Genomic DNA, 27,481 nt, shown 5'->3' on the forward strand with positions numbered 1-27,481 from the left:
CTTGTTTACTTTTTCAATTCGTTTTACCTTTTATTGTTTCAGATCCCCTCATTTCTCCTTATTCTCTTATTTCAGGATGGCCTGGAACAAAGTTTTGGTTTTTTTTGTTTTTTGTTTTTTTTCATGTGGAACCTGCTGGGAGTTAAATCAACAAGGATCTCTCATCTATACTTAATTTTCCTCACAGCAGGTGCTATGGTACAGCAGTAATTCTAGACAGAAGTGTATGAGGTTTTGTTGCTGCTGCCATGCAAGTTACCAGAAAATCAATAAATGATTAGAACACCTAACACAGTGAATGATTCCAGTAGCATTGAAATAATGATGTAGGAAATCACTTAAAATTCATACATGCACTTGTTCTTTGGCTGTCAAGGTTTCAAATTTAACATGCATAGTGTCTAACCGGTTTCTGGATATAGTTTAAAAGTTTTAAGGTTGACTTTTTTGTTCCATGCTTTGCAATACACATTTAGAGAAAGAGAAAACACTATTTAGAATGTTTGGCAACCAATATAATCAGGTAAAAAGTAAAGAAATTCAGTAAGAGTTATTTGTCCAGTATTTGTTCATGTAAATAAATTTTCTGGATAGCTAATGTTTACTCTTTCTAGCATAAAAACTTTAAAATTTGTAATCACTTCAACTGCAACAAAATCTCTCAAAGCTCCTAAACATAATCCCTTTCTTCTTAAAATAAAAATATTAAATAGAATTTCATATTTTTCTTGATGCAAGAATTAGTCATTTGCCCTTGCTCTTAATATGACTTTGGTTCTAACTGTTTTTTACAGCTTTTCCTTTTTCCCATACCTGACAGAAAATGCCACACTTCATAAGATGAAAATAGCTCAAATTCTCATATGCACATCCAGGCACTCAACACTGATCATTATTAGTCCTTCTCTTGTTCATCTTCCTCTCCTCTTTGCAAAATCTAAACTTTTACCCATGTCCTCAAGTTTCCAATTCCCATACTCAATCTCACCTCCTTCAGCTTTCCTATTACATTGATAAAATTGAAACACAAATCAGTCAAGGTCTTCTCCCTGCTTAATTCATATTTCAACCTCAGCTTCCTTTCCTCAGGGGATGAATGGGCTCTCTACCTCCAACTTTTCTCTATTCTTCTGGTTTATTTACCCTGACTCTTCCATCTAAATCTGTTTTTGATATTGACCTATAAACATAATTAAGTCTAGCCCATCTTAACAAAAAAAATGAAATGAAACAAAACAAAAACTCCCACTGATGCTCTACCCAATTTCAGATTCTATTGTTGTTCATATGGATTCTCACTCACAATGGCTTGTTTCTTAAATGTTTTCTAATTCTGAATTGTAAATTCAGTTAATCTAAATCTATTGAAATAATGATGGGATCAGAATTAAATGCAGACTTTTCTGGAGAATAGTTTTATTTGCTTCTGCCAGATACCCATGACCACATTATTCTAATTTCTAGAATTGGGATTACATAAATCTGAATAACATTCCACAAGAGGTCAGTGTTGTATTCAGGAATTCTTAAGAAATTCGTTCTCTTTTGCCCTCCCTTGCCGGAACCAAGAATGAACAAATGACCTTGTCACATATCTTTGCTGATGGGAAGATTTTTTTTTCTAGATTATCTTTTTTACCAAGAAAATATCCATTTGAAGGAAGTGACTACTGGAATCACTGCACAGGAACAAGGTATTAGCCACGAAAACACAAGCCTCTTTTATCAGAAAATACCTTTATGAGGCCACAAATCCAGTGTTGGCTTACCCCACTAGATTCCTGCTTTTTCTTTATTTTTGGACAATGAGGAATTCCCTTATAAACCTTAAAAGGTTTTAAATTACATCTAGCACATTTTGTAGTAGAGCTCTCCATAGCTCTAGAAGCAAAAAATCCCAAGTTTCTCTAGCAGTAAGATTAAAGTCCTATCCATCAAGGTAATGTCAGACTGAATCACTGTGATTACAGGAAGATCCAAAGTAACAAGTTTTCTATACCTACAAAATAAAACATTTATAACTTATTTATAACTTATAAGTTTAATTTAGTCCCAATTTCATTCCCTTTATATTAACCAAACAGACAAAAACAAAAATCGACCTTGCAGAACCAACTATGAGAATTATATTTAACACAATTTCCATTTCAAAAAGATGAAAGAAAATTAGCCTTAAAAATTTAGGCAAACTGCCTAAGGTCATACAGCCATTAAGAGATAAATCTAGCAGGCAAACCCAGAGCTCTCTTTTTTAAAAACCCACAATAAAGAACAAATTATATCCTCCAATAATGTAGTTACTGAGCAGACACTATAAGATAACTGTATTTAGAATAAAAATAAAAGATATATAAAAGGAATCTAAGGCATACCAAAAGAAGTCTCTATGGAAAAGGACAGGCAAACTTTAGAAAGAATAAAATAGAACTTATATAATTGAAAAGGCTAGTAATTCCTCCTGACTTTCATTTCTGGTAATTATAGCAAATTAAAACAGATCAACCCTCATGCTAAGAATAACTATTAAAGCTGGCAAAATATTTTTTTAATCTACTTGATTCCATTTGAAATTTAAAGAGGCAAGGATAAATTAGAAGACCAAGATCTAGGGGATAAAATTAAGAAGACAGAAGAGCTTTGTATCTGGGGTCACTTTTGCTTAACGTACATGCTTATACCAGAAGAAGCATCTGAGAAAATCAGGAACTTAGTAGGATTTTGAACAGATTCATGGTATCAAGGGACAAGAATTGGAGTTCACTGCATACTCAAAATACGGGTCATGGCAAACACCCTGGACTTGGGTTTGGGTCCACACAGAAATACACCCTAGGAATGTGAGTCCATCATTAAAAGACAGGCTTTTAATAAGCACTGGCTCCCAGATAAGAATCATCACAAACTGTTATTGAATTAAGATGATCTGAAAAAAAAAAAAAAAGATGATCTGGAATTTGTAGCCATGTACCAGAAGAAAATATGAATCCTCTCTGATGGAAAATAACATCATCATACCCTAAATTAGCCGTATTGCATCGGGTTAAATGTGCTGTTTACATTAAAAAAATAAACAAGATACAGGGAGACAAGACAATATGATCACAACAAAGATAAAAACAGGTAACAGAAACCAACAAACCCAAAATCCAAATAACAGAATTATTGGAAATGGATTTTAATATTTTTAAGGAAATAAAATATAAAATTGATAATATTGGCAGATAAGTAGAAATTATAAAAAAGAATCAAATGAGGGGCGCCTGGGTGGCGCAGTCGGTTAAGCGTCTGACTTCAGCCAGGTCACGATCTCGCGGTCCATGAGTTCGAGCCCCGCGTCAGGCTCTGGGCTGATGGCTCAGAGCCTGGAGCCTGTTTCCGATTCTGTGTCTCCCTCTCTCTCTGACCCTCCCCCGTTCATGCTCTGTCTCTCTCTGTCCCAAAAATAAATAAAAAAACGTTGAAAAAAAAATTAAAAAAAAAAAGAATCAAATGAAATCACATTAAACTAGAACTATAGAGAGGATTAACAGGGCAGGGTCAAGATGGCAGAGCAACATGGAAATTCTCCGCTTCTTTCATCCCTGAAATGCAGCTAGATCAGCACCAAAGCATTTTGCACACCAAGAAAATTGATGTGAGGACTAACAAAACAATCTGCATAAGCTGAAACACAGAACTTGGCACAAATTCACCCAAAAAGAAAGAACAGAAAGAAATGACAGCCAGGGACTTAATCAACACAGATATAAGCAAGATGTCTGAATCAGAATTTAGAGTCATGACAACAAGAATCATAGCTGGGGTTGAAAAAAGCTATGGACATAAAAGAAGTAAAATCTAGTCAGGATGAAATTAAAAATGCAGTAACTGAGAAGCAATCTCTAATGGATGCCACAGCAACAAGGATGGATGAAGCATAGCAGCGAATCAACAATATAGTAAACAAACTTAGGGAGAATAATGAAGCAGGAAAAAAAAAAGAGGGAAACTAAGGCAACAGAGCATGACATAAGAATTAGAGAACTCAGTGACTCATTCAAAAGGAACAACATCTGAATCATAAGGGTCCCAGAAGATGAAGAGAGAGAAAAAGGGGTAGAAGGTTATGTGAGCAAATCATAGCAGAAAACTTTACTAACCTGGGGAAAGACACAAACATCAAAATCCAGGAAGCACAGAGAACACTAGTCAGATTCAACGAAAACTGATCATCAACAAGGCATATCACAGTCAAATTCACAAAATACACAGACAAGGAAAGAATTATGAAAGCAGCAAGGGGAAAAAAAGTCCTTAACCTATGAGGGAAGAAAGATCAGGTTCACAGCAGACCCATTCACAGAAACTTGGCACACCAGAAAGGAGTGGCAGGATATATTCAATGTGTTGAATCAGAAAAATATGCAGCCAAGAATTCTTTATCCAGCAAGGCTGTCATTCAAAATAGAAGGAGAGATTAAAAGTTTCCCAGACAAACAAAATTAAAGGAGTTCATAACCACTAAATCAGCCCTGCAAGAAATTTTAAGGGGGACTCTCTGAGGGGAGAAAAGATGAAACAAAACAAAAAAAGAACAAAAGCAACAAAAACTAGGAAGGACCAGAGAAACATCACCAGAAACTCCAGCTCTACAGGCAACATAATAGCAATAAATTCATATCTTTCAGTTCTTGTTCTAAATGTCAATGTCAATGGACTAAACTGTCCAATCAAAAGACATAGGGTAACAAAATGGATAAGAAAACAAGATCCATCTATATGCTGTTTGCAAGAAATCCATTTTAGACCTAAAGACAACTTCAGATTGAAAGTAAGGGGATGGAGAACAATCTATCATGCTAATGGTCAACAAAAGAAAGATGGAGTAGCCATATGTATATCAGACAATCTAGATTTTAAAGTAAAGACTGTAACAAGAGATGAAGAAGGGCATTATATCATAATTAAGGGGTCTATCCACCAAGAAGATGTAACAATTGTAAACGTTTATGCCCCCAACATGAAAGAACCTAAATATATAAATCAATTAATCACAAACATAAAGAATCTCACCTCCAGCAATGGACAGATCATCTAAACAGAATATCAACAAGGAAACAATGGCTTTAAATGACACACTGGACTGGAAGGACTTAACAGATACATTCAGGACATTTCATCCTAAAGCAGCAGACTGCACATTCTTCTCAAGCGTATGTGGAACATTCTCCAGAATAGATTACATACTGGGACACAAATCAGCCCTCAGCAAGTACAAAAAGATCGAGATCACACCATGCATATTTTCAGACCACAATGCTACGAAACTCAAAGTCAACCACAAGAAAAATCTGGAAAGGCAACAAATACTTGGAGACTAAAGAACATCCTACTAAAGAATGGATAGGTTAACTAAGAAGTTAAAGAGGAAATTAAAAAGCACATGGACACCAATGAAAATGAGAAGATCACAGCCCAAAATCTCTGGGATGCAGTAAAGGTGGTCATAAGAGGGAAGTATATAGCAATCCAGGCCTTCCTATAGAAGGAAGAAAGGTCTCAGATATACAACCTAACCTTACACCTTCAAGAACTGGAAAAAGAACAACAAATAAAACCCAAAACCAGCAGAAGACAGAAAATAATAAAGATTAGAGTGGAAATCAATGCTACTGAAGGAAAAAAAAATAGTAGAACAGATCAATGAAACCAAAAGCTGCTTCTTTGAAAGAATTAACAAAATCAATAAACCACTAGCCAGTTTGATCAAAAAGAAAAAGGAAAGGACCCAAATAAATAAAATCAAGAATGAAAGAGGAGAGATCACAACCAACACAGCAGAAATACAAACAATAATAAGGGAATATTATGAGCAATTGTATGCCAATAAATTGGGCAATCTGGAAGAAATGGACAAATTCCTAGAACCTTTTACACTATCAAAACTGAAACGGGAAGAAATAGAATATTTGAACAGATCCATAACAAGTAAAGAAATTGAATTAATAATAAAAAATCTCCCCCAAAAACAGGAGTCCAGGTCAGGATAGCTTTCCACAGGAATTCTATCAAACATCTAAAGAATAGTTAACACCTATTCTTTTGAAGCTATTTCAAAACATAGAAATGGAAGGAAAACTTCCAAACTCATTCTATGAGGCCAGCGTTATCTTGATTCCAAAACCAAAGACCCCACTAAAAAGGAAAACTACAGACCAGTTTCCCTTATAAACATGGATGCAAAAATCCTCAACAAGATATTAGCCAACCAGATCCAACAACACATTAAAAAAATTATTCACCATGACCAATTGGGATTTACACCTGGGATGCAGGGCTTGTTCAATATCTGCAAATCAATCAATGTGATACGTCACATTAGTTAAAGGAAGGACAAGAACTATATGATCTTCTCAATGGATGCAGAGAAAGCATCCAACAAAATACATCATCCTTTCTTGATAAAAACACTCAAGAAAGTAGGGATAGAAGGATCATACCTCAAGATCATAAAAGCCATATAAGAGTAATCCACTGCTAATATCATCATCAATAGGGAAAATTGAGTGTTTTCCCCCTAAGTTCAGGAACATGGCAGGGATGTCTACTCTTGACACTAATATTCAAATGAATATTCACTGATATTCAATCCAATACTGATCGTATTGGAAGTCCTAGCCTTAGCACTCAGAAAACACAAAGTAATAAAAGGCATTCAAATCAGCAAGGAAGAAGTCAAACTTTCACTCTTCGTAGACAACATGATACTCTATATGGAAAACCCAAAATATCCCACCAAAATACTGCTAGAACTGATCCAGGAATTCAGCAAAGTCACAGCATATAAAATCAATGCACAGAAATCAGTTGCATTCCTATACACCAATAATGAAGCAACAGAAAGAAAAATCAAGGAATCTATCCCATTTATAACTGTATCAAAAACCATAAAATACCTAGGAATAAATCTAACCAAAGAGGTGAAAAATCTATACACTGAAAACATAGAAAGCTTATGAAAGAAATTGAAGAAGACACCAAAAAATGAAAAAAGATTCCATGCTCATGGATTAGAAGAACAAATATTGTTAAAATGTCAATGCTACCCAAAGCAATCTACATATTTAATGCAATCCCTATCAAGATAACACCAGCATTCTTCACAGAGCTAGAAGAAACTATCCTCTAACTTGTATGGAACCAGAAAATATCTCCAATAGTAAAAGCAATTCTGAAAAAGAAAACCAGGGGCGCCTGGGTGGCTCAGTTGGTTAAGGGTCCAACTTCGGCTCAGGTCATGATCTCACAGCTCAGCCTGGAGCCTGCTTTAGATTCTGTGTCTCCCTCTTTCTCTGCCCTTCCCCCACTCATGCTCTGTCTCTCTCTGCCTCAAAAATAAATAAACATTTAAAAAATCTAAAAAATAAATAAAAAAAAGCAAAGCTGAAGCCATGAAAATCCTGGGCTTCAAGATGTATTACAAAGCTGTAATCGTCACAACAGTATGGTACTGGCACAAGAACACACAGTCAGATCAATGTAACACCATAGAGAACACAGAAATGGACACACAAACGTATGGCCAACTAATCTTTGACAAAGCAAAAAAGAATATACAATGGGGGGGCACCTGGGTGGCTCAGTTGGTTAAGCGTCCGACTTCGGCTCAGGTCATGATCTCGCGGTTCGTGGGTTCGAGCCCCACATCAGGCTCTGTGCTGACAGCTCAGAGCCTGGAGACTGTTTCAGATTCTGTGTCTCCCTCTCTCTCTGACCCTCCCCTGTTCATGCTCTGTCTCTCTCTGTCTCAAAAATCAATAAACATTAAAAAAAATATTAAAAAAAAAAGAATATCCAATGGAATAAAAACAGTATCTTCAGCAAATGGTGTTGGGGAAACTGGACAGCGACATGCAGGAGAATGAACCTGGACCACTTTCTTACACCATACACAAAAATAAACTCAAAATGAATAGGGGGTGCCTGGGTGGCTCAGTAGGTTAAGCGCCCGACTTCAGCTTAGGTCATGATCTTATAGTCAATGAGTTCAAGCCCTGTGTCAGGTTCTGTACTGACAGCTCAGAGCCTGGAGCCTGCTTCAGATTCTCTGTCTCCCTCTCTCTCGTCCCCTCCCCCATTCACACTTCTGTCTCTCTCTGTCAAAAGTAAAAAACAAAAAAATAAAATTAAAGTTAAAAAATGGATAAAGGACCTAAAATTAAGACAGGAAGCCATCAAAATCCTAGAGAAGAAAGTACACAAAAACCTCTTTGACCTCAGCCACAGCAACTTCCTACTCAACAGGTCTCCAGGGGCAAGGGAAACAAAAGCAAAAATTAACTATTGGGACATCAAGATCAAAAGCTTCTGCACAGTGAAGGAAACCATCAGCAAAACTAAAAGACAACCAATAGAATGGGAGAAGATATTTTCAAGTGACATATCAGATAAAGGGTTAGTTTCCAAAATGTATAAAGAACTTATCAAACCCAACACCCAAAAAGCAAATAATCCAGTGAAGAAATGGGCAAAAGCATGAATAGATGCTTTTGCAAAGAAGACATCCAGATGGCTAACAGACAAATGAAAAAATTCTCAACATCACTCATCATCAGGGAAATACAAATCAAAATCACCATGAGATACCACCTCACACCAGTCAGAATGGCTAACATTAACAACTCAGGCATCAACAGATGTTGGCGAGGATGCAGAGAAAGGGGAACTCTTTTGCATTGCTGGTGGGAATGCAAACTGGTACAGCCACTCTGGAAAACAGTATGGAGGGTCCCCAAAAAATGAAAACTAGAATTACCCTAGGACCTAGCAATTGCACTACTAGGTATCTATCCAAAGGATACTGGTATGCTGTGACAAAGGGATACATTCACCCCAATGTTTATAGTAGCGATACCAACAATAGCCAAAGTATGGAAATAACCCAAATGTCCATTGACAGATAAATAGATAAAGAAGATGTAGTATGTATATATGTATGTATGTGTATATACACATACATACAATGGAGTATTACTTGGTAATCAAAAAGAATGAAATCTTGCCATTTGCAACAATGTGGATGAAACTAGAGGATATTATGCTAAGCAAAATAAGTCAGAGAAAGAAAAATATCATATGACTTCACTCATATGTGGAATTTAAGATACAAAACAGATGAACAGACACTTGTTGAAATGAGCACTGGGTGTTATACATAGGGATGAATCACTCAATTCTACTCCTGAAATCTTTATTGCACTATATGCTAACTAACTTGGATGTAGATTTAAAAATAAGAATAAATAATAATGAAAAAAGAATCAAATGAAAATTCTAGATATGAAAAATGTAATGACTGAATATTAATAACTCAATATATGGGCTTATAGTAAATTAGTCACAGATAAAAAAAGAATAAGTCACCTGGAAAATATGTAGAAGAAAATGTACAGAATTAAGTAGAGAAACAAAAGGAAGGAAAATAAAGAAAATTACAAAGGAGATTCAAAGGGGATACAGCAAAAGTTTGAACAGATGTGTAACCGAAGTCTCAGAAAAAGAAGAGAGAAAAATGGGACAGAAAAATAGTTGAAGAGAGTATGGCTATGGATTTTTAAAAACTTACAAAAGAGATCAAGCCATAGATTCAGGTAGCATTAGAAAACCCAAAAGTGATAAATACAAAGAAAGCTACACATAAGCACATCATAGTAAAATCAATGAAAAACAAAGAAAAACAACAAAATCATAAAATTGGTTACAAGAAAGGCAAACAGACTAGGTTGATGGGATCCATAATAAAACTCATCATTGACTTCTCAATAAAAGCAATAGCAGCCAGAACACAATAAATTGTATTTTTAAAGGGCCAAAAGAAACTAACTGTCATCCTAAAATTCTATAATGGAAAAATTAAAAGAATGTAACCCTGATCAGGACAGGAGGCTTCTGGGTACTGACAAAACTTACTGACCTACGTGGTAGTTACAGGGTATGTTTGGTATGTTTATTTTGTAATGATTCATTGAGATTTAGCCTTACAATGTATGCACTTTACATAGATGAGTTAAACAGAAAGGATTCATCAACTTGATATAGAATTAAGCAAACTACCCAGAGAACAGCATAAGGAAATAAAGAGATGGATACAATGAAGTTTAGAGACAGAGAGGATAGAACATCCAGTTGAAGTTACAAAGGAAAGAACTGAAAAATAAGGAGAAGCCAGAAGCCTCTTCAACATGCTGAAGGAAATAACGGTCAACCTACAATTATATACCATGATAATTTATCTATCAAAAAGAATGAAATAAAAACATTTGCATTCATTCATTCACATATTTTTTTCCAACAATTGTTATTGGGCACTTACATTATCTAGACATGGCAACATAGTATTAATGAAAATAAAGTTCCTGCTCTCATACTTCAGAAGTCTGAAATGAAGTGCATGGGAAAAAATAAAGATGTCAGCAGGTCTAGTTCCTTCTGGAGTCTCAAGGGGAATTCTATGCCTTGCCCCTTTAGCTTTCGGAGGATGCTGGCATTCATTGACTTATAACAGGATCGCTCCACTCTTTGCTCTCTCTCTCCCTAAGTCCTCCTGCAACCCTTTTATAAGGACCCTTGCAATTACATCAGGCCTACTCAGGTAATCAAGGATAGTCTCTTCATCTCAATAGCCTTAACTTAATCACACCTGCCTTTATCATACAAGGTAACACATGTTCTGAGGATTAAGATGTGGCCATCATTATGGGGGCACTATTCAGCTTACCACAATATATATTAATTTCTCCTGGATTTTACCTTGGAGTGAAATTGTTGGTGTATAAGCTATTAAGTACGATAAGGATTAGTAGATAAGCCAATCAGTTCTTCTAAATTGTTGTATCTACTTACACATCCACCAGCTATGTTTCAATACTTGATACTGTCATTCTTTTTAGTTTTAGCTGTTCTGGGGGATGTATATTGTTATTTCATTATCTTAGTTTTCATTATATTTAGTTTTCATTTAATTTCCCTTCTAATTAATGAAGTTGCACATTTCAAATGTTTAATGGTAATTTAGATACTTTCTTTTGTGAGGCACCTATCAGGTCTTTTGCTCATTTTCCTGTTAGATTGTAGTATTTTTCTTACTTGTTTGTAGAAGTCCTTTATATTTCTTGCATATAAAGTCTGTGTCAGATATATATGTCAAAAAATATTTTCTACCACTCTGCATCTTTAATATCTATTGTGATCTTTTGGTGAAAGTTTTTAATATATTTCATGTCACGTTTTTCCTTTTTAGTTAGTATTTTTAGGGGTAATGTATAAAAAATTTTTTGGCTACTCCAAAAATGCAAAACATTTCCTTATGTTTTCTTTTACAAACCAACATTTTCAAAATATTCCTCTAGCTGCTATGTGGGCATTAGTCTTAAATTGTATCAATTAGGAGATTGCTAGTATAGACTCTATTCCTCAAAGATATCAGTACCAAAGTCTCAGTAATCCTCCTGGATTTACTTTAGACTCAGTGGCTGCTGAAATTCTTGCTACCACTTTCACATGACAGGCATTAAAATGCAGGAAGAGGCAATAGGAAATGAGTGTTCTTCCCAGATTTATCAGCTCCTTCAAAAGAGAGCTTTCCTCAAGGCTTTACCCAGAGACAATTCTGACATCCCCTCAACCACTTCATTTGCAAGAGAGGTGAGGAATTGTCATTTTTAGCTCATTACTATGTCATTCTACTATAATAGGATACGAGTTTTAACAAAAGAGAAGAGAATGGATCTTTGGGAGGTAATTAGCAATATTTACTGAGAGGACGAGCAGAAGCAGTGTGATCAGGTAGCAAGCTGTTCCCATCACCTGTTTGAAGAAGACTAGAATGATGGTGGTCAAAGTTGTAAAAGTGGTCAGATTCTGCAGCCATTTTGAAGATCTAATGGGATTTTCTGATGAACAAATAAAGACTATAACAGTTTTACTACCAATAGCTATTTGCAGAAAGTATTACAAATGGATCTACTTCATAATGAAGGAATTTGAAACAAGAAAGAAGGAACATATGAAAGGTGAAACTCAGAAGAAAAAAAAATGTTATCTTTGACTAATGTGAAGAATAAAATAATGGAATAAAGTTTAAAAATTATATGTGGAAAAAAATTAAAGCTTTCTAAGGTACTTATATTATTCAAGAAGAGGGCAGATCAAGGATATTAGGGCAGAGAGGAAGGAGAAAATTACATTGCCAGGAATAAAGAGAGGAAAGGGTCTTCCAAAAAGACAAACTATTGGGTGCAAATATTCAGAGATCTGCAGTAATCCTGTGGGTTTTGAGAAGGACAACAATGTGGCATGTTGGTGGATCCCAGCCTTCATTAAGGGTGCTGAGGATATCAGGATACCGCTGGGACAGTATGTTGGGACAGATTGTGTAGGGTTATTTCAGGAGATTTTTAGGAGTCTGTATGTACTTCATTACTTTGACGAAATCAGAGCCATTAAGTGTTTTTAAAAGCACGTGTGGCCTGAACTACACTTTTAATATAATTATGTTTTTAATATAAATATGTTGTAGAAATGTAAACTGAAATCAGCAAAACAGATAAGTGACTATTGTAATAATCAACATAGGACAATTTAGTATTTTACCTCAAGGCACCGTGCTATATACATATGTGGGTACAAAAATGAATGACATTGTCACTAAACCCAGGAAACTTATAAAACAGGTTGCTGTTGTTTGTAAAGAGAATTGAAACAGGTGAAGGATTAGAGTCACAGATTAGAGGCAAAGAATCTTTAGAGTTCATTCATTTGTGGAATTTGAGAAACACAACAGATGAACATAGGGGAAGGGAAGGAAAAATAAGGTAAAAACAGAGAGGGAGACAAACCATAAGAGATGCTTAAATACAGAGAGTAAATGGATGGTTGCTGGAGGGAAGGGGAGGTATGGGTTAAATGGGTGATGGGCATTAAGAAGGGCACTTTTTGGGATGAGCACTGAGTGTCATATGTAAGAGATGAATTACCAGGTTCTACTCCTGAAGCCAAGACTGTACTCTATGTTAACTAACTTGAATTTAAATTTAAAAAAAGAAAGAAAACTTCAACTCAAAAAAAAAAAATCTCTGGGGTTCAAGAAATGCTAGAAGATGCCCCCAGTGGTTGGGTTTTCTGCACCTTCTAGCCTCTCCCCAGAACGTGCGCACACACACAGTGTCCCTTTCCATTGTTTCATTTGTGTGTTGTTGAACAAATGTCCTTAGGAAGAAAAAACACTTGGGTTTAGAACATGACTTTACGCTGTATGCTTAGAGAATTTCATATTTGTTTAAGATAACATATCAAATTTCTGAAACAAGCTAAATAAATAATTAGTAATACTTTAAGGACTTCTAAACATGTTTCTTTTTCATGTTGTTTTCTCTACCAAATTACTCAAACAGAAGTAAAATGTGTGAAGCCTCCATATGGTTATTGTGGCTTTTCATGATACAGCTATAGGGTTGAATCTCAATTTTGCCTCTAATGTTGGAATCATGGTCTCAAATAGAACCACTTACTGAATCTTTTTGCTCATATCCTAATCTCTTCTGGCACATATATTTGCTTGAAAGATGAATGTCTCATATTGCAAGGAGCACAGATGTGCCTCTCTTTCTCAGCCATAATGATAAAAAACTCCAGTAAGCAACTATTTTGTGAATGGGTTTTATGGGATGCCAACTCATAGGTGCAAAACTAATTCATCCTTCTGCGAACAACAAACATTCACCCAAATTTCCCCCCACCTGCCAGAATAAGTATGATAACACATACAAGATTTTAGATAAACAATGTATTTACCAAGTTCTGAAGCAGTGTTCAATCATAGCAATTTTTATAGATTTTCGTGAGGAAAATCCATTAGACTTTGCTATGTTGCAGTATATCACAATCTAGAACACTGTACTATTACAGAATTTCAAAGAAGCAATCTTGTTATGAATGTTGTTTTGACCTCAAGAAAAGCAATTGGAAATTTCTTACTTATGAAACATGCATATCTTGAGGAGGTGGGTATTTCATTACTGAACCTGTATTTACTGTCTGATTTTTTTAATCTATAAGTACTTCATGAAGCAAAATAAGCTTTACTGTTTGTTGGTAAAAGATTTTTTAAAATCTGAATGCTTTCTATTATATTTGGGGTTCAGTCTAAAGTCTGGGGTCTCTACCAAATAAAAACATCATAAAATCTTGTGAGGCATTATTGCTTACAAAATGGGACAGTCTTAGGATGCCTGCGTGGCTCAGTCAATTAAACATCTGACTCTTGATTTCAGCTTAGGTCATGATCCCTCAATTGGTGAGTTCAAGCTTCGTGTTGGGCTCTCGGCTGATGGTGCAGAGCCTGCTCAGGATTCTCCCTCTCTCCCTCTCCCTCTGCTCCTTCCCTGTTTGCATTCTCTCTCTCTCTCTCTCTCTCTCAAAATAAATAAACAAATAAATAAACTTAAAAAATTTTTAAAAATGGATAGTCTTAATTACTTCACTACCTCCAAGATAATTAATGTATAAACATCCCTACTTTTATACTTCATGTCTAAAAGGAAGACATTTTCCTTAGCCCATCTTTATTAGTTTTCTCTGGCTGCTGTAAGAAATTACCACAAACTTGGTGGCTTAAAACATAAGAAATGTATTCTTTCCTCATCCAGCTTCTGGTGGCTAAGGCATTCTTCAGCTTAAGGTTATATCCCATTACCTTCTCCCTTTCTGTGTATGTGTCTCAAAATACTCTCTGCCTCTCTTATAAGGACACACATGATTATGGTTAGGACACACTCAGATAATTCAAGATAAACTGTTCCTCTCAAGAGACTTAACTTTAGAGGTGCCTGGGTGACTCAGTCAGTTAAGCATCTAACTCTTGATTTTGGCTCAATGATCCTAGGGTCATGGGACCCAGGGTCATGGGATCCCAGGGTCATGGGATCGAGCCCAGCATCGGGCTCCATACTCAATGAAGAGAATGTCTCTCTCCCCCCGATGTATTTCTGTCCCTCCCCTGCCAATTAAAAAAGAAAAAGAGAGAGAGACTTAACTTTATCACATCTTTTGTCATATAAAGTAATATTCATAGTTTCCAGGAAATTGACATGGATATCTTTTGTGCTATTTTTCAAATCACTACATACCATCTATCTGGATTTTACCACATAGTTTTCTGTCACTCTGGGGATTTTCTCCAGAAAATCCTTCTGCCTCCTTCTCCCTTACTCTCCTATCTTTAATTACTTCTCCTTCAATAGTTCTTCTCTTCATCATATACTCATACTGTTAGTTTTCTAGAGCTGCCATAACAAAGTACCACAGAATGGGTGGCTTCAACAACAGAAATTTACTTTCCCACAATTCCAGAAGCTAGAAATCTGGGATCAAAGTGTGGGCAGGCTTGGTTTATAAGGCTTCTCTCCTTGGCTTGTAGATGGTTGTCTTCTCTCTCTTCTCATATGATCTTCCCTCCATACATTTCTGTGTCCTAATTTTCTTCCTTATAAGGACTCCAGTCATATTGGATTAAGGCCCACCCTAATGAACTCACTGTACTGTAGTTACCTCTTTTAAAACTCTATCTCCAAATACAGTCAAATTCTGAGGTTCTGGGATTAGGACTTCCACATATAAATTGGTGGGGGGGGGGGGGTGGAATACAATTCACTCCATAACACAGACCATTCTTTCCCATTCTAGAAAAAACAAAAACAAAAAACCTTCCATCTAAAGAAATACTCCCTCAGCTGTATAATACAGTTCCAGCTCTATCAGACATTTACTTCCCATCAAATAGTCTGGGTTTCTCCACATTTCTTGGTCCCCTTGCTATAAGGTAGAACCTTGGGACTAATTTTTGGTAGGCAGCACTACAGGTCTAATGGACCAGTAGAGGCTGTACTATGAAAATATGGATCTAAAAAACAAAAGTAATTTCATTTTATTTTTTTTTATTTTTTTAAACATTTATTTATTTTTGAGACAGAGAGAGACAGAGCATGAGCAGGGGAGGGTCAAAGAGAGAGGGAGACACAGAATCCGAAACAGGCTCCCGGCTCTGAGCTGTCAGCCCAGAGCCCGATGCGGGACTCGAAATCATGGACCGCGAGATCATGACCTGCGCCGAAGTCGGACGCCCAACCGACTGAGCCACCCAGGAGCCCCTAAAAGTAATTTCATTTTAGAGTCACCATCTTATAAGACTGACAACAAATGGATGATAATGCTTGTTTCAAAGAAAGCAGTTTCTGTGATACTCTGAGTTGCATGTTGTTCTCGTCCTCAGCTTTCCTCAATGGAGGCTATGAACAAACAGCTTTAAAATCGTGGCATTTACTGTAGGCAAACTATTTAGTAAATCTCCAAAAATCTTTGCTTTCCCTGAGGGTCCCTCTTTACCTTTTGGTGATAATCCTGTAATTGACATATTTGTTTGTTTCATTTTTGTTTTTGTTTTGCTTAAAAGCCATATTTGGGGTGCAAGTTATACAACTAGACTATGAGCTCAGATGAAGGTAACAACTAGAGCTGTCTTAGCCATTTATGTATCCCCTCTGCTCAGAATAGGTGTTCAATAAATAAGCATTGAATAAATGAATGAGCCAACTTTACAGAGCTACGTAGCCTGAAAACCTCATTATTTTTCCCCAGATCTTAACTCTCTATTTTTGCTTGTATTTAGGGGTACACTTTCTCTAAATTATGAATGCAAATATTGTAAAAGTTGTGAAAATGTCTTTAATAAATATTTAGTTGAATGTATTATCTTGGCTGATTATAGTGTTTCCACAGGCCTGATTCTTTTAAATGATGCAATGCCAAGGACAGCCCTAGCAGGAGACTTGATACATTCATTCTACATCAAGTCAGCAGTCATCACAGAAAAGGTTGAAGCATCAGTTCTGAAAGTGTCAGTAAGGAACTTCTGGTGTCCCTAAAATCTTTCAGAGGTTATGATGTCAAACTATTGTCAAAGTGGTATTACATCATTATTTGTCTTTTTCACACTTATTTTTTTTCATGGGCATACAGTGAAGTTTTCCAGCAATTACATGATGTGTGATATCGTAACAAACTGAAAAAGTTTCTATTGACCCTGTTAAAAAGAATCCAAAATGAAGGGGACAATCTGAATATACCCCTGGGACCAAACATTTATAGTCACATAACCAAAGTTTAAAACTGCCCTGATTTCCCTGAAATGCCAACTCTAACCTTAAATAAAACTTACATTTCCTTCAAATAAGCATGACTTTACAGCTTCCTAGCCAACCAAGTAAGAAGATATGCAAACAAATCAGCATATAGAGTGCTACTACCATAAAAGGAATGTAAGCTTCTAGTAACAAATCACAAAACAATGCACTTCCTCATTCATGCTTTATAAACTGAGCTGTAACTACTGAAAGCCATGCTTCCACCAGTTTTAGTTTTGAAGTCTCCCAGCTTATGAATAGTTTGTTTCTCTCTCAATGAAATATATCAAGTGAAATTCTCTGAAATTTCTTTTGACAAGCCAAATGTTAAAAAGACTTGGGAAAACCTAAAGCAAATCCACTCCTCTCACTAAATTTTTTGTTCTACAAGATTAATTTTACAAAAAAACATATATTATTTACATTAACACTCATTTTACTGCAGTCATTGTTCATAACTATTTTAATTTATTTCCATTTTAACACAATAAATAGATATAACCCATATACATAAGCTCTTTGGGAGATCCTCAAAATGTTTAAGACCACAAAAGTTTCCTGAAGCCAAACAGTAAGAACCACTAGGGAAAGAATGAACTCCCACTTTTAAGAAGCTCCTTCCTGTATGTTGTGGAAAAACAAAACTAAAAACATATGTGTCCCCTTTCACTACCTCCTGGATCATTAGCTCCAGGAAACATGTATGACATCACAATTAAGCACCATTGTCCAATACAAAAAACTACTCAGTAGAATAAGGGGAATCTGAGTGGTGGCCACACAGATAGACAATTTAGAGATCTATAGATACACCCCCAAAGTATGTTTTCTCTTTTTGTGTCCATGCAACATTTACTCTAAGTCTAAAACAGAATTCTCTTCTGTCAATTCCTGGCTCCTGAGAAATTAGGATCTATATCTGATTCTCCTGGTACAATTCCTCATTCAGAGAAGTATCTGACATACTTCACTGGTGATCCTTATATTTCTGATGCTACTGCCCAGAGGTCTTTTTACATTAGGATATTTCTCAGAAGTATGGCCTTGCTCTGGAATGGGGAATATATTTCATAGCAAGTGCCAACTTTAATATATTGTTAGCAGTTGGCTGGAACATTGTTTGAGAAGGATTCTGAGGCATTTCCAGGCTTAGCAAGACAAATGCTATAATTGATTAGTGGTCTCCTCTAGGTCCTAAAAGGAAGAGTGTTAGCTTATGTGCTGTGTATTTGCTGACCAAATGAAATCAATTGGAATTGCTACGGTCAAACAGATATAAGGAAGACATTAAGTGTTTAATCCATGTAAAAATTACACAGGGATATAGTTACTATGATGATTAATAACAGATATCAGCAATAGTATTTGTCTCATAAACACACTCAATCTGCTTAAAACATGAGCACAGATTTTAAGATTCAAAGAAACAAATCAATTGAAGAGAACACAAGAATTGCCATAAAGATTTGTAATAACATACACTGTGCATCTATATATCTGACATTTTTACCACCTACTCTTGATTGGAGTACCTTTAGGAGCTTGACCAGAACTTACTTTCTGAAACAATCTCAGAATGGAATTTAAAAGGGTGAATATTAGGTATACCAGCTGTGGCTCTTCACAACTTCCAGATGTATCACTGCTGCTACTATAAAGTCTTCGATCTCTTTACAACATATATCTTGTTGGTGTAACTAATAATTAATACATGGAGGAAGAAGAAGAGGAGGAGAAAATTGAGAGAGAAGAAGGAGCAAGAGATAAAGAAGAAAGATATCAGACAGAGAAAGACACATCCTATGTTATTTCACATACATGTGGAATCTAAAATAAAACAAACTCATAGATACAGACAACACACTCGTCAGTTGCCAGAGGTTAGGTGTTAGACGTGGGTGAAGTAGGTGAAAGTGGTGAAAAGGTACCAAGAAGAAGAAGAAAGACACAAATCATTCCTGGAGATTTGAGCCAGTGTGACTTTTTGTTTGGGAGGAAACACAGATACTATACATTTCTTTAGAATGTGTCCCTATGACTATTAACTCTACATACCATTCTACACACCAGTACCTTAGCAGTGATACAAACTGCCAATATAGTCCTTTACATCATATTTTGTTGATAAAATAGAAGAATTTTAGCTTCTTTGAGAACAACATCCAAGCACTGACAAGAACACTAACTTGTTCCTTTCTGAATTGGACTTTTTGTCATTTTGCCTGGCAGTTATACCGTGGAGAAGTGTACTCAGGAAAGCAACTGATGCCTGGAGCTAATACGTCTGGCTCTAAATACAGCACTGTGAAGAAATGGCAGGAGAGGGGGGGAACAAAACCAGAAAAGACTAATATAGAATTTGTTCCCTTGGAAACAAAAGACTACTTAGTGTTTTTGGGAATAAATATATATATTTTCAGAACAACTTTCACAAAAATGTGGCTCTAAAATGAAATTCTGACAATATAGTCACAACACTAGTGAGGAGTAAGGGGAGCATAAATAGATAAGTAATTTTATAGTTTATAAAGTATATGCATTTGACTCCATAGGCCAGACTACAAAGGTTATGTACCAATGATAAAGTGATGTGAAGCAGAAGGGATGCCAGTTATTGCTTTACTGATAAAGATGAAGGGTCACAATGAACAAAAACTTGCTCCCCCATCCAACAAAACCTACAAATATCAAAAAAGAATTTTAAATCTCATTTTGGAAGGAGAATAAGGAGAAAAATATAGGAAAGCAAAAAATATTCTAAAATAAGTTATTAAATAGCTTTGTAGGATGTTGATAAAGAAAATGGTGATTATTATGGAACAGCAAGAGTTCTTTAAGAGTAAGTCTTGGAAAGTTTTTTCCAAGACTGATAAATTTCAATTGATAAATTTCAATTCAATTTATGGAATTCCATAAACAAGTTGGCATTCCACCATCTTCCCCTAAGCAAAAGGGGAAATATGGTATTTAAGACAATCATATTCAAAGGTATGTGTTAACTCTATAAAACTAATGAATCAGACTTTCAGATGTCCCTAAAGTTCCCTCTAGCTCTAAAATTTTTTGAATCTAGAATCCTAACATACCAGTGTCACCAACTTATCACAGACTATATCCTTGTTTCTCTCGTAATCAATTTTGCTATTAACTAGAATGAAAAAAATTATATTTTAAAAACTTATAGATGGCAGGTGATGGCAGAAATAACAATGTTGAAGGACATTTAATTTTGGAAATAATTTCAACTAGTTAGAACAGTTTGCTCTTCTTGGTACACCCATGGTAAAAGACTGGCATATAGTAGATCTCAAATACTATTTGTTGAAATAATAAATGAATGAATGGGTCAAAGCTAACAAGGTGAAATTTATCAAATTAAATTTAATTTTTTCAGATACAGAGTTGACTAAACCTAGTTTGATAGCAATTTAGATACAGTTCATTACCAGCTCAATTTAAGCCAAGAGTCCAATTAACAGAAGTATAATATCTAGGGAAATTAATCTGTCATCTGCTCTATTCAGACTGTGTGTAAAATACTAAATTCCTCTGGGCATCACTTTCAAAAGCTAATACTGGCGAACTAGAGTTCAATAAGAGAAGATGGCCAGGATATCTAGAGGTCTGGAAATTCTTTCAGGAGATCTAATGAAGGATCTTAGATGCTAAACTTGGAGAAAGAAAACAGGAGGGACATACTGAATATCTGGAGAGTGGTCATGGGAAAGATATATTAGAGTCATTCTGCTGACTCAAGGAAAGAATACGGAAGTTACAAAGAAATAGATCTTGCTTTAGTATAGGGAAGGAATTTCTGTTAAATCTGTCCCAAAATGAATTAACCTACTTTGCAAAGAAGGGAATACTTCATCACTTCAAGTGGTCACACAAAAAGTACATAATCTGCCAGGGCCTTGCAGAGAAATTATTACTGTGGGTGGATACTAGCATGAATGATCTGAAGAGGCTTTCCTGCCCTAATACGCTGTGATTCTATGGTCCCTGCATAATTGCTGCCTACCTCTTGAACATTATTGTAATCTCTCTTTTCACTGACTTATCTTCTATTCATTCAATACTTGATCAGTTCTTTGTTCTTGCTCCCATTATTCACATTTGTTCCTGAGGTATCCTACAATCTAACTTCCATTGCTATCATAGCAGGAAAAAAAAAATCCCCTCTTAAAAGTCATAACCTCTTTGCTCTAATAGTCAATGGGTTTGCATTTATTTTCATTCTCTTTGACCCCGTAGAGGTACTGTTAACTATTCCACCCTCTATACCTTCTTTGCTTCCCTTATTTCTAGTTCTTCAATTTCATCTTCTTTTTTCTGAACTTTTGGCTTTTCTTTCACCCATAAATCATAGTAGCTTCCAAAGGTATTGATGCTTTCTATGTATAAGATTGAACTGCCATTTTGGATGGTGGTATCAAGGTGCTTGTTAAATCCCTAACTACAATAAGGTAATATCAGTGACAATATTAACACAATGTCTTTGTAATTTCTCTGCAATGACTTGGTTAAGAATACACATTTTGCAGTTGCTTGGGTTTATTTTCCTAGTTGAGTTGGAAAAAGTACTTCACATTTTATTGTTTTATTTTCTAGTAAACAAAGAAAAAGTCTTCAAATTTTATTAAAAGTATGGTTTACCTTGGAGGAATTTTACAGGATCACATCTCATATCATCAAAGAAACCATCAATCCACATTAGAAATGTTAGAATATTTTATTAGCCTTTGAATTTAAAATGAATCTGAGGATGGTTTCTCAATCATGTACCTAGTGTAGCGTCCATACACAATCATGTACCTAGTGTAGTGAAGGACCATGAGTCCTTCCCACATAATATACGTGTCAAAAATTTGACTTAAGTCTGTATACACAAGCTGTTACAAAGGATTTTTTAGAGAAATGAAGCTCTATTTTCCAAGTCTACCTACAGTTTGTTCTTAAGAGGAATCTCTCATCTCTTATTCAGTAGCCACTTGTACTGTTTACCATTATCCTATTCATACATTAGATTACTTAAAGCTCCTCTACTCTTTATCATGATGTTAGCCAACATTGAAATAGTCCCCTTTCATTCTTATTCCCCATTCAAAATAACTGATACTGCATTTAAGGTATAGTTGTTAGGTGCAGATAGTTGTTTTGAGTCTCATGATTTCAGAGTGAACAAATGTGTGCCTTTATCAAAGATTGAAACCAGGACTGTCCAATAGAGCTCTTGTTGAAGATGAAAATGGTTTTCTATACTGTTCCATAAGATAGCCATGAGCCACGTATGGTTATTGCACATTTGAAAAGTGGCTATTGTGAATGAAGGACTAACTTTTATATTTTATTTAAAGTTTTAAACTGTTTTTTAAGGGCAGTTTTAGGTTCATAAGAAAATTGCAAGGAAGGTATAAAGATGTCCCCTAGATTCTCTGCACTCACACATATGTAGCCTCTCCATTATCAAAATCCCCTCACCAAAGTGGAACATTTGTTATAAATGATGAACTTACATTAATACATCATAATAACTCAAAGCTAATTGTTTACATTACGGCTCACTCTTAGTGTCCTACATCCTATTGGTGTGGACAAATGTATGGTAACAACACACGTCCATCATTATAATATCATAGTGTTTTCCCTGCCCTAAAAATCCTCCAGGCTCTGCCTATTCATCCCTCCACCTTCCCCAACCCCTGACAATCAATGGTCTTTTTACTGCCTTTATAGTCTTGCCTTTTCATAATGTCATATAGTTGGAATCACACAGTATGTAGCCTTTTCAGATTGGCTTCTTTTACTTAGCTACACAGTATGTAGCCTTTTCAGATTGGCTTCTTTTACTTAGTGCTGAATAATATTCCATTGCCTGGATGTATCATAGTTCATTTATCCATTCACCTACTGAAGGAAATCTTAGCTGCTTCCAAGTTTTGGCAATTATGAATAATGATGCCTTAAATATCTGTGTGTAGGTTTTTATGTGGACATAAGTTTTCAACTTCTTTGGGTAAATACTAGGGAGTGCAAGTGTTCAATTGTAGAGTAAGAGTATTTTTATATTTTGTAAGAAAGCACCAAACTTTCAAAGTGGCTGTACCTTTTTGCGTTCCCACTAGCAACAAATATGAGTTCCTATTGCTTCACATCCTCATCAGCATTTGGTATTGTCAATATTCCATATTTTGGTCATTCTGATAGTTGTGTAGTGATATCTTATTTCAATTTGTGTTTCTTTGATGACATGATACAGAGCATCCTTTTATAGGTGGCTCTGCCATCTATACATCTTCTTTGGTGAGATGCCTGTTAAGGTCTTTGGCCCATTTTTTAATTGGGCTCCTTGTTTTCTTACTTTTGAGTTTTAAGACTTCTTCGTATATTTTGATAGCAGTCCTTTATCAGAAATGTCTTTTGCAAAGATTTTCTCCCAGTTTATATCTTGTCTTCCATTCTCTTGACTTTGACTTTAGCAGACCAGTTCTTAATTTTAATCAAGTCCAGCTTATCAGTTCTTGCTTTCATGTGTTGTGCCTTTGGTATTGTATCTGTAAAGTCAGTGATATATCCAAAGTCATCTAAATTTTCTCCTGTTATCTCTATGGGCTTTATAGTAGCATTTTACTTTTAGATCTATGATCCAAATGTAATTTTCTTTTTGAGAGAGAGAGTGCAAACACAAGCAGGGGAGAGGAGCAGAGGGAGAGAGATAGGATTTCAAGCAGGCTCTGTGCTCAGTGCAGAGCCTGATGTGGGGCTCAATCCCATGAACTTCAGATCATGACCTGAGCTGAAATCACAAGTTGGACACTCAACCCACTGAGCCACGCAGGCAACCCACTCCAAATGTAATTTTTATGAAGGCTTTAAGTTTTGCATTTATAGTCATTTGTGTGTGTGTGTGTGACTATCCAATTATTCCAGTAATATTTGTCAAAAAGATTGTATTTTCTCCATTGTATTTCTTTTGTTCCTTTCTCAAAAATTAATTGACTATATTTATATTGGTCTATCTCTGGACTCTCTATTCTATTCCATTGATGTATTTGTCTATTCTTTGACAAATACCACATTATCTTGATTAGTGTAGTTTCATAGTAAGTCTCAAAGTCCAGTAGTGTCAGTCCTCCAACTTTGTTCTTCCATATTGTATTGGCTATTCTGGGTATTTTGCTTCTTTATATAAACTTCACAATAAGACTGTTAATATCCACCCAACAATTTGTTGGGAAATTGATTGGGATTGTATTGAATCATAGATCAAGTTGAAGAGAACTGACATCTTGAAAATATAAGATTTCCTGGAGTTTTCCTATCCATGAACATGGAATACCTTTCCATGTATTTAGTTCTTCTTTGATTTCACTCATCAAAGTTTGTCGTTTTCTTCATATAGATCTCGTACATATTTTGCTAAATTTATGCCTAAGTATTTCATTTTTGGGGGTGCCAATGTAATTTTGGGCATGCTAGTTGTATTGTGTTTTCAATTTCAAATTCCACTTGTTCATTGTTGGTATAATTTTATTTAATTTTAATTAACTTTACTTTTAATAGCTTCATCTTGCTAGTGGCTACCATTTTAGTCTAGGATCTAAAAAATACAATCAGTAATTATTCCTTTTTTAGGAATTATTGCTTTTTAGGAATAAATGTAAATGTTATTACTATACCAAAGTAAAATGCTGCACCAAAACAGTTACACTGACTTGTTCATTTAACCTATATGGAGTATACCAGGGTACTATGTACCCGATGTCATACTAATGCTAAGGAGCATCGAGGAGCTCAGACTTAGAGACGTAGTAAGTAAAAATTGCAATGTAGTTTTGCTTGTTATTAGAGACAATAATAGCATTTAGCTACTAGACACCATATATATAATTCCTACAATAATTGTAGGAATTAAAAAAAGGCTTCATTGAAGAGTTTTATTTAATCTGGGACATCATGGAAAAATAAGTTACAAAATAAATGGGGGCATGGTGCAGTGAGGAATAGGACAGGCATTCCAGAAAAGATACTGAAAGGGTTTGGTGTGTCTAGGCCACAATCCACATGTGGTGTGCAGCAGCTGATGCTGCCAAAAAGTAGACTCCAGGCTGACAGAGTCCTATATAGTAAGTAACAAGTTTGGATGCCAAGAGATCACATGGTATGCTATATTTTCCCTATTGTTCTACTTTTTATAGTTTATATTAAGTACTAAAAAAATCTGCTTCATTAGACTTATAAGTTGTTTATGGCAAGATCATATCTGCCTTACCAACCAATGTAATCCATGGTATCTGATAGAGAATGAGTACTTCAGAGTAAATTACCTCAGAGTAAATACCCACCTTTTACTGATTTCAATGCAGAGTAAAGCAAAATAAAGGTGCCCTTTGCTTCATCGGTAGCTATATATACATATTATCATATGTTCCTATTTCATTACTTGATAGAGCCAATATTCCCTGTAAGAGAAACGGGAAAGAATGACGTTCTAAATCTAGAATAACAGGAAACAATTCCCAACCTTTAACGGTACCCAAATTCGTCATCTTTGTGCAAAAAAATAGAGTACCTACCTTCAGTACTGTCTCCCATTTGTCACCCAAAAGGTACAATTGCTCTGTGTCCATATAAAAATTAACATAATTCACTACGGACTGCTCCTTAATAGCCAGGGAAGAAGAAATACTAATCGCAGGCACAGGCACATATCCTCCCCCTTTCCTCCCCCAAAAACAAATGAAGGGCACAAGAAAAATAAAAGTAGTTAATTTGATCAACACTGCTCTGAAACACTATTGACAATACAAAAACCTAAAGTAACACTTTACTAACTTGAGCCCCCCTGCATCCCGCCTGCAGTATTCCAGGAACCTAGCCACCTGGCTCCCAAACAAGGCCCTTCCGCCTCACAACAAGCAAGACGCTCCCCGCCATGTGAGGTGGGCGGGGCTGAGGCTGTTCCGGCCAGTCCCTGCCGGAGCGGGGCGCGCGCTTTCGGTATCTGCGTCGGGGGAGGAGTCTCTTGTCCCTCCGCGCGGCCCGTTCCGCCTCGGCTCCCGCTTCCTTTAGGCTGACGTGTCGGCAGTTCTTCGGGGCCTCTGCGAGTAGGGCCGGGATGGCGGACGCCTGGGAGGAGATCAGGCGGTTGGCGGCTGACTTTCAGCGGGCGCAGTTCGCCGAGGCCACACAGAGGTGCCTGACCCTCCCTTTTCGTTGCAGAATCCAAAATAGCCCCTGGGTAATCACGCCGAGATCTGAGGCCGCAGATCCCCGGCTCTGGACCCCGCACCTTCCCAGGCTGTGTCACCGATTTCGCCCTCACCCTCCTCCTCGAGCCTGGATTGCAGTTCCAAGTATAGTTCCCAGCTTTGAAACCCGAAAGCTACTACGCCCCGGACCATCCCCCGCCCCCAGCCATGCCCTAGCCAAGTGCTGCCGCGCCCCGCCCTCTTGATGGCTGAAGCTGTTGATTTCTCACTGTCTTAAGAGTGTCCCTCAGATCCTTATTTACCCAACCCCCTATGGCATCATTGATTATTATGCACTTCCTGACCTAGAATGAGCTGGAAGGGAGAGGCAACAACAAAATGCAGTACTTTGTAAATGCCGTGTTGACCCTTTAAACATTTTGCCTTTTTTGTCCACCAGGAGAATGTGCCAGGCCAGACCCATGGTCCCATCCGTCATTTTTAAGAACTCCTGGACACTGACATTTCTTGCAAACCCACCAACCTTGGCGGGATTGTGTCCTGGGCACCCTAACTCTGCTTTTTAATATTACAGAACACATAAACAATGTTGATAGAATACTTTTTTATCCATTGACTATCTCTTACTTCGATGTTTTTGTTCCCAATGGGGCTTGAAGACCTTAATCCCTTAATACTGTATTTTGTAGTACTGAGGGCAAACTAGGGCACATACTTAAGAGCTTGGATAACAGTTGCAGTCATGGTTTTCCTAGGCCATATCCCCTGCCTACAGACCAATAGTAGTAGGCAATTATACACTTAAAGAAAATTCCGGTTTGTTTGGTTTTGGTTTTTTTACTCAACTTAAACTGGGAATTGAAGTAAAAGTAGGGCTACCTAACTTATATGTGCTACCTAAATTATATGTGCTAACTTTTCTATTCAGATTTGAAGGGTACAAGCAGGCCTGTAGGAGAGAGCAGACTTGAAATTCTGTAATAGAATGGTTTGTACCAGTTAGGTACATGATTTAAGTTTATGTAAACCTGCTTACTCCCAAGAGGTGTGTGT

The 27,481-nt window shown here is 36.3% G+C and overlaps 1 protein-coding gene and 1 long non-coding RNA gene across 3 annotated transcripts in view; one reads left to right on the forward strand and one right to left on the reverse strand.

The window, feature by feature from the left end:
- LOC123608748 lies at window positions 1-26,098 on the reverse strand. 2 transcript variants are annotated; one of them, XR_006717419.1, is made up of 3 exons: window positions 25,793-26,098; window positions 25,562-25,678; window positions 1-81 (listed from the first exon to the last, which is right to left on the reverse strand). It is a non-coding gene; the product is annotated as an uncharacterized LOC123608748 (long non-coding RNA). The 2 variants fall into 2 exon arrangements; XR_006717418.1 differs by lacking the exon at window positions 1-81 and adding an exon at window positions 23,095-23,770.
- A 92-nt stretch (window positions 26,099-26,190) lies between these two features.
- Window positions 26,191-27,481, forward strand: part of UFL1 (UFM1 specific ligase 1) — a 34,570-nt gene continuing 33,279 nt past the window's right edge. The window contains exon 1 of the mRNA XM_045499067.1: window positions 26,191-26,411. Coding sequence (XP_045355023.1) covers window positions 26,335-26,411 — 77 coding nt within the window. The 5' untranslated portion in view covers window positions 26,191-26,334. The remainder of the gene's footprint in view (window positions 26,412-27,481) is intronic.

Source organism: Leopardus geoffroyi, chromosome B2, assembly GCF_018350155.1.
Source record: "Leopardus geoffroyi isolate Oge1 chromosome B2, O.geoffroyi_Oge1_pat1.0, whole genome shotgun sequence".
NCBI classification, from domain to species: domain Eukaryota; kingdom Metazoa; phylum Chordata; class Mammalia; order Carnivora; family Felidae; genus Leopardus; species Leopardus geoffroyi.